Source organism: Ranitomeya variabilis, chromosome 3, assembly GCF_051348905.1.
Source record: "Ranitomeya variabilis isolate aRanVar5 chromosome 3, aRanVar5.hap1, whole genome shotgun sequence".
Taxonomy (NCBI): Eukaryota; Metazoa; Chordata; class Amphibia; order Anura; family Dendrobatidae; genus Ranitomeya; species Ranitomeya variabilis.
The window spans coordinates 73735339-73754813 of NC_135234.1; the positions used below are offsets into that span (position 1 = coordinate 73735339).

The 19475-nt window shown below is 44.0% G+C and overlaps 1 protein-coding gene across 1 annotated transcript in view; it reads left to right on the forward strand.

Moving 5' to 3' along the window:
- Positions 1-19475, forward strand: part of MOSPD2 (motile sperm domain containing 2) — a 118453-nt gene that overhangs the window by 46461 nt on the left and 52517 nt on the right. Inside the window, exons 5-7 of the mRNA XM_077294170.1 lie at positions 2810-2964; positions 16543-16603; positions 18527-18565. Coding sequence (XP_077150285.1) covers positions 2810-2964; positions 16543-16603; positions 18527-18565 — 255 coding nt within the window. The remainder of the gene's footprint in view (positions 1-2809; positions 2965-16542; positions 16604-18526; positions 18566-19475) is intronic.

The window sequence follows — 19475 nt, forward strand, 5'->3', positions numbered from 1 at the left end:
ACACAAAGAACAGAATATAACTCCAAGTACGGTAAATCAAATTTCTGTGAAATCAAACTGTCCACTTAGGAAGCAACACTGATTGACAATCAATTTCACATGCTGTTTTGCAAATGGAATAGACAACAGATGGAAATTATTGGCAATTATCAAGACACCCTCAATAAAGGAGTGGTTCTGCAGGTGGGGACCACAGATCACATCTCAGGACCAATGCTTTCTGGCTGATGTTTTGGTCACTTTTGAATGTTGGTTGTGCTTTCACACTCGTGGTAGCATGAGATGGACTCTACAACCCACACAAGTGGCTCAGGTAGTGCAGCTCATCCAGGATGGCACATCAATGCAAGCTGTGGCAAGAATGTTTGCTGTGTCTGTCTGCGTAGTGTCCAGAGGCTGGAGGCACTACCAGGAGACAGGCCAGTACACCAGGAGACGTGGAGGGGGCCGTAGGAGGGCAACAACCCAGCAGCCCTTTGTGCAAGGAGGAACAGGAGGAGCACTGCCAGAGCCCTGCAAAATGACCTCCAGCAGGCCACAAATGTGCATGTGTCTGCACAAACTGTTAGAAACCGACTCCATGAGGATGGTCTGAGTGCCCGACGTCCACAGATGGGGGTTGTGCTTACAGCTCAACACCGTGCAGGACACTTGGCATTTGCCACAGAACACCAGGATTGGCAACTTCGCCACTGGCGCCCTGTGCTCTTCACAGATGAAAGCAGGTTCACACTGAGCACATGTGACAGAGTCTGGAGATGCCGTGGAGAGCGATCTACTGCCTGCAACATCCTTCAGCATGACCAGTTTGGCAGTGGGTCAGTAATGGTGTGGGGTGGCATTTCTTTGGAGGGCCGCACAGCCCTCCATGTGCTCGCCAGAGGTAGCCTGACTGCCATTAGGTACCGAGATGAGATCCACAGACCCCTTGTGAGACCATATGCTGGTGCGGTTGGCCCTGGGTTCCTCCTAATGCAGGACAATGCCTGACCTCATGTGGCTGGAGTGTGTCAGCAGTTCCTGCAAGATGAAGGTATTGAAGCTATGGACTCGCCCACCCATTCCCCAGACCTGAATCTGATTGAACACATCTGGGACATCATGTCTCGCTCCATCCTCCAACGTCACGTTGCACCACAGACTGAGCATCTTTTCCTTGTCATGAGGCATTTCCACTGAAGTTGAATCAGCCTGTAATTTGATTTTCCACTTTGATTTTGAGTATCATTCCAAATCCAGACCTCCATGGGATATTCATTTTGATTTACATTGATAATTGTTATGTTTTATTGTTCTGAACACATTCCACTATGCAATGAATAAAAATTTGCAACTGGAGTATTTCATTCAGAGATATCTAGGATGCGGGATTTTAGTGTCCCCTTTATTTTTTTGAGCAGTGTATATTTTACAATGTCATGTGGAGGACTCCTTGTGTGGATTCTGCTGATTTTTTTTGTTTGTTTGTTTGTTTTTTTGAGCATGGCCTCCTGTGATGACCTCTCATCCCACGTAATTGCTGCAGACAATGTCTTGAATCATCTGTTGTCTTGAATGTTTTCCACTTGTGAATAATCTTTCTCCTTGATAAACTCTAAATTGATTGAAAATTGCCCTATAACCCTTCCGAACTTAATGGGCAGCAACAATTGCTTCTCCAAGATCATTGTTGATATCTTTCCTCCTTGGCATTCTGCTAACACACATCTGAATGCTTTGAACCAGCAAAATGCCAAAACTTCTGCTTTTATAGTGGTGGTTACACTTTTTGATGAACAATTACTTGCACCTGGCTAATACTTACCCTCTTAATTCCTTTGGAAGAAGTAAGAGTGTACTTAATTTTTCACATACTACTTCTGGATTTTGGCCTAGTTTTTAGTACATAATGGCACAGTGTAATTTATGTGTTGTTCATTAAAGATTGTACTTACCTAATTTTACAAATACCTCAAGCGCTCTGCCCAGTTCAGACTAATGTCCGCCGAACCTGCCGATATTAATGGGTTTGGCCAACAGTCTTGTATACGGGAGCCACGAACAATTCAGTTTTGGGGGGAAATTTTAATTCGGCTTGTCCAGTTTCAGACTGCTGATCAGATCATCCACCGGGGATAAGTCATGTCTGGTGAGGACCCTCCTACAGAACACAGGAGCACTAGGCGGAAGGAGCGCTGCTGTGTATGGGAGAGTTGAGAATGAGGTCTTTCTGGGCCTTTTCTGCTTTGTCCTCCTGAATGATGGGGCCAAGTAGCTTCATTTGAACACATGAACATTATTTTTGGGGGTAGATTAACACAGTATACTATTATTATACTGAAATTTTGATTAAAAAAAACCCATCGTGTTTAGACGTACTTTCATTGGTTGGCTAAAGGGGTGGTCCGGAATTAATATTGATTGTTATAATCGAATCTTTTTATAATATGCTTTAATTAAAAAGTCCCTATTGTTCTATCATTACAACACTTAGATTACGACTTTTTTTTTATATAAGCTCCATGTTGTTTATAGGGAACCTGTCAGCTGATAGATGCCCATGGGCATAGTTGTACGCGCACACAGGACCAAGGCTTATCAGTCACCATCAGCGGGCATCGAGAAGCCACCGGGTTCCCGCCTGTCTGACTAGTCAGTAGTGTGTCTCTGACCCTGGCGGCTATCAACAGCATGGTACATGGATGTGATCATTCAGCCAGTGGCTGGTACATGCCGCCCAACCCGCAGGCGGCATGTATCAGATGACTATTTTCATTATAGGTAACCAGTCTGAACTAATAACATAAATATATTATCTGTATCTGTTTAGTTTGGCTCCGAGTAAAGCTCCATGTACGTGATAATAAAACAAATGAAGACAAGAAGAAATGTGTTGCGTTTTGGTTGGAGCGCTACGCCAAAAGGGAGCCGGGAAAACTCCTGACGGTTGTGTTTGACATGGCGGAGTGTGGACTGAGTAATGTGGTAAGTTATCGACATTCACCAGATGTTAACTGTGTGACGTTTTTTGATCTGTTAGTAATTTTCTGTATTATTTGGCAATCCGTGCATGGTCAATCTTAAAAAGCCTCTCGAGTTTAACGGGAATCTGGCAGACGATTCTTGCTGACCGGACTGCGGGCAGCACAAATGCAGCCCGGTATATTACTCTGCAAAACGCTCCGACATTTCAGTAAAGTACACCTTAAAGATCTGTCCGGGGACTGTAGCCAGAGACCAGACTAGTTTGGCTCCGACCCGGACAGCTGTTCTCAGGGCCGCTGCAGGTAATTGATGGGTGTCTCTTTATCATGTACGCAGGGAGGGGAGAGATCTGTCAATCAGCTACAGCGGCGCTGGGAATAGCCGGCCTGGGGGCAACGCCGGACTAGTCTGGTCCCCGGATGGGTTTTCAGAGTAGATCTTCTCTGAAACACCAAAGGAGAGTAGTATATAAATAAAGAGAAAAAAAAAAAAAAAAAAAAAAGAAAAAAAAAGATAGACCTGACAGAGTGGGAGTCACCACCATATAGATGTAAAATATAAAAAATAACAACCTTTATTGAACACTTATGCAAAAGACAGCACATTTAAAAACATTTAAAAAGGGATCAAACATATCCCTGAACCAAACAGCCTATAATAAGGCCTAAGCACCGCACCTCCTAATGAAGGGTTAAATACACATGCCAAATACAGTGAACAACGAACGACCCTATAACTAGCACAATTGCTACAGATAAACTGTCCCCATGGTCCAAATACTGGCTAACGGTGCCTGTCAAATAACAGAAGTGTCAGCACCCCATGATGGCATACAACCTGAAAAACAGCAGTAATAAACACAATCCATAAGATACAAACTATACAGAAATGCTGTGACCATACCAGGATTAAAATACCCACCAAAGCGGGAGAGACCGGTGACCCAAAGTGCAGGAGCAGGCAAAGACCCGTAGAACCCAGTCCTGAGCACAATAGCATACAAGGGCATGTGTACCCTAACATAGGTGAGTGCGGGCAACAGACACCCAACGCGTGTCGCCACACAGCGGTGGCTTCGTCAGGGGTGATGTCTGTGTGTGCTGCCTTCTGCTTAAATAGCGTGGCTGCAATAACTTACCGAGTGGCAGCTGTGTGAGCGGGCGGACCGCATGGAGAAGCCAGAACGAAGTTCCTATCAGCCGGGCCCGGCTTGTATTTACTGCGCATGCGCCGGCGTCCCAGAGCGGAAGTGTGCACTCCGCTCTTGGTTGCCGTAGCAGCGCATAAACAATCTACAGCGCTTGCGCAGAGTGAGAAGAATGGTTGCCGTAGCAGCGCTTAAACAAAAATGCGATTGCGCACCGGTGACTTGTGGGCTTACCAAGGCTGCGCTGAACAATGGTGAACAGCGCTAGCACAGAAATGAAGAGATGGGAAAAAGGGGAAGGGGAGAGGAGGGGAGGGGAGGAAAAAGGAGGGGTGAACATCACCATGAGGAATATGCCATAATAATGGAAGCAATAAGCAAAGGCTGCTCCAAGCTGCAGAGTAATAATAATGATGCTGTGGCCAAAGTAAATACATGGAAGACCTAAATCATTAGCAGGAAACAGTACAAAACCTTATCATGCATTACTTGGTACCTTATGCTTAACTATTGCTAGTACTAAAGCCAAACTCTATAGAGTAGGTAATCTATGGCTTTCAAAAAGGAAAAGCATGAACCCTATCCTATACTCATAAGGGGTTTACAGCTGTCAAGGGCATTTATGCCCTCAGCACACAATACAGTGGAGTGTAATGTACGATAGCCCTAACGTTGACATTCAAAAAAGACCAACGTTGACCCTGTCCTATATTTGAGAGAAATTTACAGAATCCAAAAGCATTAATGCTCAAAGCACCCAATACAGTGGAATATGATATACACTGGCCCCAAAGGAAACACATCTCAAAATAACTAAAATAATTTCAAAAAAAAAAAAAAAAAAAAAATACAAAAAAATACAAAAAAATTATAAATAAAATACAAAAATACACAAAGAGAGATGTATCCCTTAACATGGGCTATTAATCAAACATCCATGGATGCAAGGCATAAAGAAAAACCAAAGCTGTATATACAGCTAATTGTCCCTTTTACTGTTTGTAAAAACCAGTAAACAACAGGTCTTCATTGATACCAAATGGGACGACACTGTTTAGGTCAAAGATCCACTTGGATTCCCGTTTTAAAAGTTCAAGGGTAACATTTCCACCTCTCATATTCATATTCAATGCTTCAAGTCCTAGGACCTTCGTGCCAGCCCAGTGCGAATGATGTTCATCCAGATAATGTGTTGCCACTGACGTAAGGGTTTTCCCCTTAGCCTTGTCCCTTTGCGCTGTAGTTACATTGGATAGATGTTGTTGTGTACGTCTCCTGAGCTCCTGCGTGGTTTGGCCCACATAGATTTTTGGGCATGGGCAAACCAACGCATAAATCAAGTTCCGGGACCTGCAATTAAAATAAGTCTTGGTAGGGGTCTGCGAAGACAAAAAAGGCACCATAATTTTCTCATCACGAGTGGTAAAGGGGCAAATACTGCAGTTACCGCATGGGAAAGTACCCCTAAGCCTAACCCCTCTGCAAAGTGTTCCGAACAGTATACCCTTGTGTCTTCCCACCAACCCAAGGCGAGGTTGGCATACGCAGGGGCACAACGTGCCCCCATGGCGGTGCCCCTTACTTGCCTGTAGTAGACACGATCAAAGGTGAAGTAGTTTTGGTCCAGGACAAACAGTAATAGGTCCAAGATGAATGAGTCATGTCCTCTGTCTCCCGTGGTCCTCAGGTCCAGAAAATATGATACAGCTCCAACGCCCCAATCGTGTCCAATACAGGTGTACAACGACTCAACATCAAGTGTGACGAGCCATGCCCCTGGTGGGATCTCGAGGTCCTGAAGTTGTAGGATGAGGGATGTAGAGTCCTTGACATAGGACTTAAGGGACAGAACTAAAGGCTGAAGGAAGAAATCAATATAAACACACGGTTTTTCAAGTAGACCACCTATCCCAGACACAATAGGCCTACCCGGAGGGGCCTGAATGGACTTGTGTACCTTGGGAAGCATATAAAAAGTGGGAATCCTGGGATATTGGTTGGTTAAAAAATCCCTTTCACGTTTGTTAATAATACCGCGTGTGTGCGCAGCCTCCAGTAAACGATTCAGTTTGGCCTGAAAAACACAAGTGGGGTCTGAGGGCAATACTTGATAGCATACTGTGTTGCCCAACTGGCGCCTGGCTTCTTGAGCATACAGATCAACCGGCCAAATGACAAGGTTACCCCCCTTATCCGCTTCACGGATAACGAAGTCCCGGTTAGAACCCAATCTAGCCAAAATATCCTGATCCCGTTGGCTAATGTTCCTCCCCCTAGTAGTATCTAACCTAAGATCATGTACCTCTCTGCAAACGGCATTAAAGAAACTCTGTACCGCAGGGAACAGAGTAAAAGGGGGAGTGGCCTGTGAAGGCAACCTTCCAGTGAATTTTCTTCTGGGCTGGCACTCCTCACCCTCATCCAGGAGGTCCAGAAGATCCCTCAAAACGAGTCTGTCCGCCATAGGCAATTCATCCAGAGCTGAGGGACGATGATATAACAATTTAAAAGTTAGCTGTCTGCAGAAAAGATAAACATCCTTGATGAAAGTGAATTTGTCAAGTCCACTGGTAGGGCAAAATGACAGCCCTTTTTCCAGTAATGTTTTTTCTCGTTCTGAGAGAGCATAATCGGACAAATTAATGATTTGTAACTTACCAGTAGGACAGGGCGGATCTAGTATTGGCGATAGGGACAGTCTATTACAAGGTAGGCATAGGACCAATGATAGACCGCTTGGCATAATCACGGCTTTTAACAATCAGTGGCAGGACCTACGAGGGATTCTGTCTAAATATTGGGGCATTTTGCAAAGCGAGTCCAAACTTCTTCCCCACATCGCCCCCCAACCCAGTTTGGTGGCCAGGAGGGCCAGGAGCCTCAGGGACCAGTTGAGCCACAGCCATTTCCAACGACCTGTCACTAGATTGGGCAGAGGGGTTAGGCTTAGGGGTACTTTCCCATGCGGTAACTGCAGTATTTGCCCCTTTACCACTCGTGATGAGAAAATTATGGTGCCTTTTTTGTCTTCGCAGACCCCTACCAAGACTTATTTTAATTGCAGGTCCCGGAACTTGATTTATGCGTTGGTTTGCCCATGCCCAAAAATCTATGTGGGCCAAACCACGCAGGAGCTCAGGAGACGTACACAACAACATCTATCCAATGTAACTACAGCGCAAAGGGACAAGGCTAAGGGGAAAACCCTTACGTCAGTGGCAACACATTATCTGGATGAACATCATTCGCACTGGGCTGGCACGAAGGTCCTAGGACTTGAAGCATTGAATATGAATATGAGAGGTGGAAATGTTACCCTTGAACTTTTAAAACGGGAATCCAAGTGGATCTTTGACCTAAACAGTGTCGTCCCATTTGGTATCAATGAAGACCTGTTGTTTACTGGTTTTTACAAACAGTAAAAGGGACAATTAGCTGTATATACAGCTTTGGTTTTTCTTTATGCCTTGCATCCATGGATGTTTGATTAATAGCCCATGTTAAGGGATACATCTCTCTTTGTGTATTTTTGTATTTTATTTATAATTTTTTTGTATTTTTTTTTTTTTGAAATTATTTTAGTTATTTTGAGATGTGTTTCCTTTGGGGCCAGTGTATATCATATTCCACTGTATTGGGTGCTTTGAGCATTAATGCTTTTGGATTCTGTAAATTTCTCTCAAATATAGGACAGGGTCAACGTTGGTCTTTTTTGAATGTCAACGTTAGGGCTATCGTACATTACACTCCACTGTATTGTGTGCTGAGGGCATAAATGCCCTTGACAGCTGTAAACCCCTTATGAGTATAGGATAGGGTTCATGCTTTTCCTTTTTGAAAGCCATAGATAGAAAGCGCTGTAGATTGTTTATGCGCTGCTACGGCAACCAAGAGCGGAGTGCACACTTCCGCTCTGGGACGCCGGCGCATGCGCAGTAAATACAAGCCGGGCCCGGCTGATAGGAACTTCGTTCTGGCTTCTCCATGCGGTCCGCCCGCTCACACAGCTGCCACTCGGTAAGTTATTGCAGCCACGCTATTTAAGCAGAAGGCAGCACACACAGACATCACCCCTGACGAAGCCACCGCTGTGTGGCGACACGCGTTGGGTGTCTGTTGCCCGCACTCACCTATGTTAGGGTACACATGCCCTTGTATGCTATTGTGCTCAGGACTGGGTTCTACGGGTCTTTGCCTGCTCCTGCACTTTGGGTCACCGGTCTCTCCCGCTTTGGTGGGTATTTTAATCCTGGTATGGTCACAGCATTTCTGTATAGTTTGTATCTTATGGATTGTGTTTATTACTGCTGTTTTTCAGGTTGTATGCCATCATGGGGTGCTGACACTTCTGTTATTTGACAGGCACCGTTAGCCAGTATTTGGACCATGGGGACAGTTTATCTGTAGCAATTGTGCTAGTTATAGGGTCGTTCGTTGTTCACTGTATTTGGCATGTGTATTTAACCCTTCATTAGGAGGTGCGGTGCTTAGGCCTTATTATAGGCTGTTTGGTTCAGGGATATGTTTGATCCCTTTTTAAATGTTTTTAAATGTGCTGTCTTTTGCATAAGTGTTCAATAAAGGTTGTTATTTTTTATATTTTACATCTATATGGTGGTGACTCCCACTCTGTCAGGTCTATCTTTTTTTTCTCTTTATTTATATGGTTCAGTTGTTATAGACCTGGGTTGAGTCCCACTGATCGTGGTGCCCCCATTGCTTTGTCTGATGACCAAAGGAGAGTAGTTCACCTAGCTACATTTATGCCACCACGATGCATTTCATGTTCCAGTTTCTAATCTAAAATTAACAAATATAGTAAATGCTTTGATATGTCTAAGTTGATACTGTCTCTTTTAGAATTTGTACTCAATCACAACATATTTACATTTAATAAAGACATTTACCTCCAAACTCAGGGCACTGCCATGGGGGCCTCCTGTGCCCCCTCATACGCAAACCTAGCTGCATTTATGCCATCACGATGCAATTCATGTTCTAGTTCCTAATCTAAAATTATCAAATAAATGCTTTAGGCTGTTCATTCCCAAGCTGAACGTGAGCGATAAAATATACAAAACACCATGCCAAAACCGATAAGGAGAAATTATTTTTTGTTTTTGGGAGAACATGCTAGTTAATAAAGTCCTGTGATCGCTGCAGCATCAGCAATAATTTGGTCTCAGGGGGTTAGGAGAATGCGATGTGACCTAGTGGTCAAGCTCCGCTACATCTGAATTTGAGAGACAATGATAGGAAAGGAAGGAAAGTTTTGTAGTTGTAAACCCTCCCCGTCAGGACTAAGTTCGTTTCTTTGTATTTTGCCATCTTTTTTTCCACGAGCCATATTTTTTTTTTTTTCTTTTTCCCACCAACATGGCCACACGAGAATTTGTGTTTTTTTGAGGGACAGATTATATTTGAGTATGACACTGTTCACTTTACCATCTAATGCACTGGAAATGGGAAAAATATATTTAATATTGGAAAAGACAAAGCTACTCCAATCCGCCATTGTTTTTTAGTATTTATTTATATGACAAGCTGCCAGACTATTGATATAAGGGTTGTGACTAATACAAAGATATATTAGGATATTCATTCACACTAAGTGTTCTCCCCTTTTGCACCTATGAAGAACCTATTTTTAATCTCAGAAGATTTGAGAGGCGCTTTATCTAATATCTCACGCTGGGCTAATGTGTTTTTGAAGCGAGTCCCACATCTCGGTAGGATCAACATTAAAGCAGGCTTTGAAGGCCGCGAAGATTTGTTCATAAAGTATCTGTAATCTAGTTGTGAAGGGATCGGGCGCCGGTGTCGCATAAATCAAGATTTTGTACAATCTGAAACCTTTAGCGGAGTGTATACATTTACACATCAAAAATCTGGCGGAGAATGAAAAGCTTTTGAGTCATTTTTATCTTTTGTGAAGCGATTCCCCTTGATGGAAGGAATGACCTTTTCTGTTTTAAGTTTCTATTTCTTGCAATAATTACAAATGCAGCTGTAGATTTAGGATCTGCACGGGTTTACCATTTTTTTTTTTTTTTTCTTAAAAAAATATTGCATCTGAATTTAAAGGGAAATTCCCATCAATGCTGAGAATGAAGGAGGCTCTGTGCTGTTTTTGTACTCCATCCCCTTTATAGTTTTGCACAGGGTCATTGCTGGACGTTGTCGCTGCGCAGCTTCATTGGAGTGAAGGAGGCTGGCTGCAGTTTCCTGCACAGTAGGGAGCACCACTATGGTGCAGCCAACTTCATTCTCAGGATTGGTGGTGGTCCCAGAGGTCTAACGTGCAGAGATCAGGGCTGTGCAGTCGGTGTCATGGAAATTGAGGAGTCAGAGGTTTGGCTTACCGTCTCCTGGTAGGGCTGTGGAGGGGAGTCGGAGTCGGAGCCCGTTTTGGTGGAGTCTGAGTCGGTGTCATGGAAATTGAGGATTCGGAGTCGGAGGTTTGGCTTACCGTCTCCACAGCTCTGGTAGGGCTGTGGAGTAGGAGTCATAGAGTCGGAGTCTGAGCCCGTTTTGGTGGAGTCGGTGTCATGGAAATTAAGGATTCGGAGGTTTGGCTTACCGACTCCACAGCCCTGGTAGAGATCATTAATGGGTTATTCCATTCTTTTGGATTTCTCACCAACCCAACCTGGGAACCCTCTCTCATGCCAAGCAAAAGGGTTTGAAATACCCCTTTTGAATTGAGTGGTGTCCGGGCATGTGCACTGCTGCATTCTTTGTCTACGGAGCTGCTGGAGAGAGTTTAGTACAACGCTCGCTTTTTTTCTAGCATAGAATGATTGATGGTGGCTGTGGTGTACAGGCGCTGCCACTGCCCAATCTACGAATAGGTGATAGCTTCTAAAGAAAAGATCGCGATAGTGAAATGCCATCACTTACTAAGATAGCAATACCCCTTTAACCTCTTGACAATGAGCGCCATAGATGTACGCCGGGTGTATGGAGCGGGCTCAGGAGCTGAGCCTGCCCCATTCTTGGCAGATGATGTCTGTCTTTCAGCCATCATATGCCTCTAACAAAAGCAGTTTCTGATCCACCCACTGCTGTTAACCGCTTAAATGCTGCTGTTAGAGATTGTAGCTGGCGGCCCAGGGTCGCCCCATTCCACCCGCTCATTAAAGCTGCAGCCTTTAAAGAGATATTCCCATCTGCAAGACCCTATCCCAATATGTAGCAGGTGTAAATATAATAATATTAGCAAATACCTCCAGTTAGAAATGCAGTATAGTTTTTCTGATTCTCTATGTGTCTTTCCTCATGTGCAGGCATTGCAGGAACTTGGGTATCCATGGTTACGACCACTAGCAACTAGCTGTCACTATATCAGTGGTCGTACCCATGGATACCTAAGGTCTTGCAATGCCTGCACATGAGGAAAGAGACATAGCGAATCAGAAAAACTATACTACATTTCTAATTGGAGGTCTTTGCTAATATTATTATATTTACACCTGCTACATATTAGTATAGGGTCTTGGAGATGGAGATACCCCTTTAAGCATAGTTGTGTTCTAATGCACTAAACAAATATGTGACATTTAATGTGAATTAAAGGTTAAAAGTTCTCAGAGTTGTACATCTACCTGGTGCCCAGCTGGCCAGGCAGTAATCTATGCCAGTATCCCCATGACAACACTTCTTAGCTCCATGAATTAGCTCAGTGTTCCAGTGGATATACTGGATATATTAAAGACCGATCTTTTCTAGCCCAAGTCAGAGATAAAATAAGAGATTTACTCATTTACTATTTGTCCCATGGTAACTCTAAAGTTGCTAAAGCGCCAGGCCAGGCAGTGTTACCATGGGAGCATGGATCGAGAAGCTCTCATTATTGCAGGCCTTTAATTTCAAGTGTTTGACTAGAAAAATCAGTCCCTAAATTTGACTGTAAAGGGAAAATATCTTGGTAATATCAGATGGTTGGCAGAATTGCTGTTAAAGGGGTATCCCCATCTCTAAGGTCCTATCCCAATATGTCTTAGGTGTAATAATATTAGCAAATACCTCCAATTAGAAATTTTGCATAGTTCTTCAGATTTGCTATGCCGCTTACCCCATGTGCAGGGCATTGCAGTAGTTTAGGTATCCATGGTTACAGCCACTAAGAGCTGTCTAACTAACTGTCACTATATGAGTGGTCATAACCATGGGGTAATCAGAAGAACTGTACGAGACATAGTGGAATCAGAAGAATTATACAAAATTTCTCATTGGAGGGATTTGCTAATATTTATTTATTTATTTATTTATTTATTAGTACACCTACTACATATTGGGGTAGGATGTTGGCGATGAGAATACCCCTTTAAAGTTTGGCTCCTACTGGGCATGTTCCTCCGGGGTTTTCCTATACCCAGTCTTCTGCATGGCAGTTAATATGCCACCATAGCAGTCACAAATCCACATATTCACTGTAGGAACTGCCATATTGCTTACCACCCAGCCCTCCTAGGTCTGCAAAAGACGGGGTTCACATCTGCGCTCCTAGATCAAAAATTCTGGGAGTACTAGTTCTGTTACCAAAAGCGCCCGATGGAACCTATTGACTTTAATGAGGTGTGCCATTACACCGGGGGAGGGGGAAACACCGCTGCCCTATATTTTTCCATTTTTTTTTCTTTTTAAAGAGTCTACGTCTCCAGCGCGGGTACGAACCTGAGAAAGCTGACTATACTGAAAGCTCTCACATAATAGGACAGCACGTGGCATTGTATTCACCCGTGATTCTCTCACTTTAGGGGAAATAATCTTTCCAGAATTTGTATTTCCGACTCGTAGCATCTTTTCCCATTGTGAATTATCTCCTGGAACAACCTTCGCGATAATTGTATTTGTAATCTGCGGCAGCGCCCGCTCTCTCCGCGTCTGATATCTTCTGCATAGTAATAAGCAAATCCATATCGCTTGTAAAAAATAGAAAAAATAAGAAAGATAAAACGCGGTTCTCATAGCGAGCGGCTTCATTAGAAGAGGTTGTTCTCCAGATAATGTGCATTTGCATATGTAATCCTCCTGGGTTTTTAGTTTCCGGAGATAAAGTGAAGTTTTGTTTTTTTTCTTGCTTCTGCGTTTTGAAGTGGAAGTGATCTATTTCTAAAAGGACGGAGCCTGAAGGACATTCATCTTGTGGAGTTGGGGAGATGTCGTGCTATGTGCTTGTACGGTGATGCATTACTAGCAGACTGTGGTTTAGCCCTGTGCTAATAGTATGTAACTCAGGGAGAGGGACATCGTGATGGGCAGGGGCATTATCAAATCACTAGAAATCAAACGGGCAAAAATCACCTTTAATATTACTATTTATACTTCACAGGCCGCTTTTGAACAATCCGTGTTCAGATTGTGCTCGGATCAGAAGATCAGACCCGACTGTCTCCTAACCTGAGCTACCTCCTATTATATGTCTGCGAGGCTATTGACTAAAGTCAGGAGACTCCGCTGTCAGGCCAAGCCTTTTGATCTGAGCGCGGTCCATAGTCCACGGACATGTGAAACCAGCTTTGGAATAAAATTTCAAGGCTGGCACATTTAGGAGTTCTTTTTTTTTATTTTTGTAAAAGTTTGGGCACCCCTGGGAAAAATTACTGTTATAGTGAATAGTGATTAGTTAAGCAAGATGAAATGAACTCTAATATATATATGTATATATATATATGTATGTGTATATATATATATATATATATATATATATATATATATATATATATATACATACATATACATACAGTCATGGCCAAAAGTATTGACACCCCTGCAATTCTGTCAGATAATACTTTCTTCCTGAAAATGATTGCAATCACAAATTCTTTGTTATTATTATCTTCATTTAATTTGTCTTAAATGAAAAAACACAAAAGAGAATGAAGCAAAAAGCAAAACATTGATCATTTCACACAAAACTCCAAAAATGGGCCAGACAAAAGTATTGGCACCCTCAGCCTAATACTTGGTTGTACAACCTTTAGCCAAATAACCGCTACCAACCGCTTCCGGTAACCATCAATGAGTTTCTTACAATGCTCTGCTGGAATTTTAGACCATTCTTCTTTGGCAAACTGCTCCAGGTCCCTGATATTTGAAGGGTGCCTTCTCCAAACTGCCATTTTTAGATCTCTCCACAGGTGTTCAATGGGAATCAGGTCTGGACTCATTGCTGGCCACCTTAGAAGTCTCCAGTGCTTTCTCTCAAACCATTTTCTAGTGCTTTTTGAAGTGTGTTTTGGGCCATTGTCCTTCTGGAAGACCCATGACCTCTGAGGGAGACCCAGCTTTCTCACACTGGGCCCTACATTATGCTGCAAAATTTGTTGGTAGTCTTCAGGCATCATAATGCCATGCACACGGTCAAGCAGTCCAGTACCAGAGGCAGCAAAGCAGCCCCAAAACATCAGGGAACCTCCGCCATGTTTGACTGTAGGGACCGTGTTCTTTTCTTTGAATGCCTCTTTTTTTCTCCTGTAAACTCTATGTTGATGCCTTTGCCCAAAAAGCTCTACTTTTGTCTCATCTGACCAGAGAACATTCTTCCAAAACGTTTTAGGCTTTTTCAGGTAAGTTTTGGCAAACTCCAGCCTGGCTTTTTTATGTCTCGGGGTAAGAAGTGGGGTCTTCCTGGGTCTCCTACCATGCAGTCCCTTTTCATTCAGACGCCGACGGATAGTACGGGTTGACACTGTTGTACCCTTGGACTGCAGGGCAGCTTGAACTTGTTTGGATGTTAGTCGAGGTTCTTTATCCAACATCTGCACAATCTTGCGTTGAAATCTCTTGTCAATTTTTCTTTTCCGTCCACATCTAGGGAGGTTAGCCACAGTGCCATGGGCTTTAAACTTCTTGATGACACTGTGCACGGTAGACACAGGAACATTCAGGTCTTTGGAGATGGACTTGTAGCCTTGAGATTGCTCATGCTTCCTCACAATTTGGTTTCTCAAGTCCTCAGACAGTTCTTTGGTCTTCTTTCTTTTCTCCATGCTCAATGTGGTACAGAAAAGGACACAGGACAGCGGTTGAGTCAACTTTAATCCATGTCAACTGGCTGTAAGTGTGATTTAGTTATTGCCAACACCTGTTAGCTGCCACAGGTAAGTTACAGGTGCTGTTAATTACACAAATTAGAGAAGCATCACATGATTTTTCGAACAGTGCCAATACTTTTGTCCACCCCCTTTTTTATGTTTGGTGTGGAATTATATCCAATTTGGCTTTACGACAATTCTTTTTGTGTTTTTTCATTTAAGACAAATTAAATGAAGATAATAATACCAAAGAATTTGTGTTGCAATCATTTTCAGGAAGAAACTGAGTATTATCTGACAGAATTGCAGGGGTGTCAGTACTTTTGGCCATGACTGTATATATATCTTCATTTTTTACAAAAAGGAAAATGGGCCGATGCAGAAGTTTGGGGTGTATCCCCTGCACACTGGCAGATAAGTAATGGTTGTTTATTAAAGGAAATCTGTCTGCAGGTTTTTGCTATGTAATCTGAGAGAACCTTAAAGGGGTTGTCCGTGCCAAATCGATAAGTCTGCAGTCACTCTGTGAATGAATCCCCCCCCCCCGCTCCTCATAACTCATACTTGCCCTCCAGTCTCGGCTCGGAAACTGGCGAATCCTGGCAGCGCATAGTTTCTGAGCTGGGGGGATTTATAAGTCTGCAGTCAGATCGAGTGACTGCAGACTTATTGATTTGGTATGGAACCCTTTAATGTTAGGAGTAGAGACCCTCATTACAAGGATTTGTCACTTACTTTGTTTTCTCAGCAGGATATCATCACTACAGGACTAGGTGCCTCGTGCCTCCTAGTCCATCCTCTCCCCCAGTACTGACTAGCAGCTCTCTGTTACTGTACCATGTACCCAGACAGCTGTGGTGTGGTCGGCTTATACACAGCTCAACCTGCTAAGGCTACGTTCACATTTGCGTTGTGCGGGGCAGCGTCGGCGACACAACGCATGCAAAACGCAGCTTTTTGTGACGCATGCATCCAATTTTGGCATGATTTTCGGCGCAAAAAAAAATGCATCATGCAGCGTCCTGTGCGCCCTGACGCTTGCGCCAAAAATGACACATGTGTCACAAAATGCAAGACAACGTATGTCCATGCGCCCCCATGTTAAATAAACATGTTAAATAGTTAAAACATGTTAAATAGCCTATCACGTTTCCTTTAACACATTTTCAGCTCTTAGCCATTTTTTTATTATTCCAGGTAACCCTCTAAACATTATTATCCTCATTATTGCTTTTTCGTTCTAGTTTGAAGATAATAAAAAAAAAAAAGTTTAATTCCCCATAAGAATAACGTAGCTGTGTTACAGCGACAATTATATTCTCGTTTCTTGTCTCCTAATAAACTGTTGTCATTGTAACTGAACCTTTGTAATGGAATATTCTTCACTTTTAGGACATGGATTTTGTTCGCTTCGTAATCAGCTGTTTTAAGATCTACTACCCCAGATACCTGTGTAAGTAGTATCCTGACTGATGTGTGATGTGATAATTTTTTTTTCTTATTGACTTTGGCTACGTCATGATTAGTTTCCCTTAGTAAGGGCGGGTGCAGACGGCTGTATATTCTCTCATCCAAGAGATTATGATCAGAGTGTCCGTGTAGTGTGATGTGATTCTCTTGAAAGTGGAGAAAAAAATTCCTCCATCTTCTCCATTCTGTCAGTCTGTGTGAATCAGACTGTACTCAGATGTCATCCGAGTGCAGTCTGATGGTTTCCACACACTCATTGATTGCACGGCCAAGTGCAATCTAAATATCTGCTGAAATTTGGGCATGGTGCGATTCTTTCCTCTGTCCGGTGAAAAAATTGGACATATAATAACATTGGTCCAAGTACGATCCAATGTTTTGTCGGATCACACTCGGACCGAAAATACAGCTGTGTGCACCGAGTGGCGTATCCAGGGGGGGCAGCCGGCATTTGCCCCTGGCGCAGCCGGCCGCCTGATGATGCGGCGGTCCAAGGAGGCTCCTCGTCGAGTCATACCCAGGGGTCGGCAGGGGAGCGGGGGCTGTCTAATTATACTCACCTGCTCCTGACGTGGTCCCTGCAGGTCCCTGGCTCCCCGGCGCCCGAGCTTCTTCCTGTACTGAGCAGTCACATGGTACCGCTCATTACAGTAATGAATATGCATCTCCCCCTTCCATAGGGGTGGAGCCGCATATTTATTACTGTAGTGAGCGGTAACACTGACCGCTCAGTACAGGAAGAAGCTGCCGGGGAAGCAGGGATTGCACCGCGCCAGGAGCAGGTGAATATAATGGGGAGGGGAGCGCTGCGCGATATTCGCCTGCTCCTCGTTCCAGCCGCCGCTCCGTCTTCAGCGTGTTCTGCAGTGACGCTCAGGTCAGAGGGCGCGGTGACGTGGTTAGTGCGCATCCTCTGCCTGAACGTCAGTGCAGAAGACGCTGAAGATGGAACGGCGGCTGGAACGATGAGCAGGTGAATATTGAAAGTGCCGGGGGCCTGAGCGACAGAGACAAACTGATCCTTTGCCCCGGGTGCAGGAAAGGCTAGATACACCTCTATGTGCATTGGCAATAATGGTGTAGACACGAATTACTGCCTCACTGGTCATACACACAAAAATGGGGAAACTTTCTTATTTTTTCATTAAGAGGGCTTCAGCGTCCCACCCACCATGTCTTCATGTATCTCATATGTTTGGTTTGGAGCTTTTAGCTAAAAGGGGATCACACTTTCTTTACTCAGACCCCTCTTAATCTACATAAAGGGGTTTCACAAAATCACAAGTTACCTCCTATCCATAAGATTGGGGTTCATTTGCTGATGGCTGAGATCCCCAATGATCCTGAGATCAGGATTCTGCAGGGCCCCATGTAGGCTGGAGCACAGGTGCAGATGGTCAACCTCCAGTCATTGACTGCGGGAGAAAGCCGAGGACAGCACTTGGCGGGTTCTGGCAATCCTGTTCACAATTAATGGAGTGGACACCGAGCTTGTGCACGTCTCCTCCATTCAACACCGAGTTCTGCAGAACCCCCCCCGTTCTCAGGATTGTTGGGGGGCCCAAAGTCCAGACCCTAAGCGATCTGCAGGTTGTCCCCTATTCAGTGGATAATCTGGGAAAAGCTCATCAGGACCACCCCTGTAATGCTGCCGCTAGCCCACCGATCAGCTGGTTGTGTCAGTGGAACAAGCTTCTCGATAGCACGTGTCGCGGGATAATAGAACACTTGCCAGTAACCATGGCCCAAGCTCCAGTTGGATCCTTCACATGTTTTGTAGTGTTATACAGTAATATTCATGTATTTCCATCTACATGGCAAAAAAATAAAACGTGCGATTGTATATTGTCCAATAACTTATTCATCTACCCCATTTCTCATGTGTTTTCTTTTTTTTTTTTTATAGCAAAAATTGTAATATTTGAAATGCCGTGGATAATGAACGGTAAGTTTAATTTTATGATTTCATTGTTGTTTTAGGATCCTTTATGTTCTTGGCTAGTCTAGGCTAATAGGCTGAGCTATGTTGGCAGAGGAAAGGACAAAGAGCTGACATTTGATGGTTTTAGGGCTCAGGACAATGCCTCCTCCCTTCCTTGGCGGTCTATGGTGGACGTGTTACTTTATGATTCCTTAGTGGTCTAGCGTAGGAGAAGTGGTAAGGCCACGCTTCTTACAGAGATTCTATATGGGTTGTCTGCTACGAGTAGACTAATGACCGATCCATATAAGATCAGTGCCGACAGGCGACACCGGTCAGCTGCCATCACCGCTAACGGCAGCCAGGTGTAAACCGTGTACGGACCAGATGTTGAGTGGCCGCCGCCGGGGACTGTTGGTCGACTCTTCTTCTTCAATACCACAAAGGTGATAAGAGCCGATCAGTGGGGGGCATCTGTCATACTACGGATAGATCATTATAAATCTGGTAGACCGCCCTTATGATATTTGAATCCTTGGGGGTTTAGGCTACAGGAGGTGGTTCATCCCTTTCGGTAACGACAGCTCCTTTGGTTGTCTATGGTAGAAGTGTTTTTCTTTTTTATTCTGTGGTGGTCCGGCATAGTCAGGATGGCCTTTTGGGTTACCTATCTTCTGTCTCCCATACATTACCCAACCAGTAATTGGAAGAATAGGTCAGATACTGTAAAGCTCCGGCTTCATACATGGCAATACTGCCATGTGCAGCTTCTTCTGTTGTCCTGCACCACAGGATAAACCCAGAATCAAACATAACCCGGTATACAAAGCTCGGATGTGAGCGCTGCCGACGTCGGGTTTCTCAGGCAATAGTATGAGCGATTATAGTGAGCGGCCGCTTCTTCAGGCCACGCTCTTCATTCTGTGGCCGATCA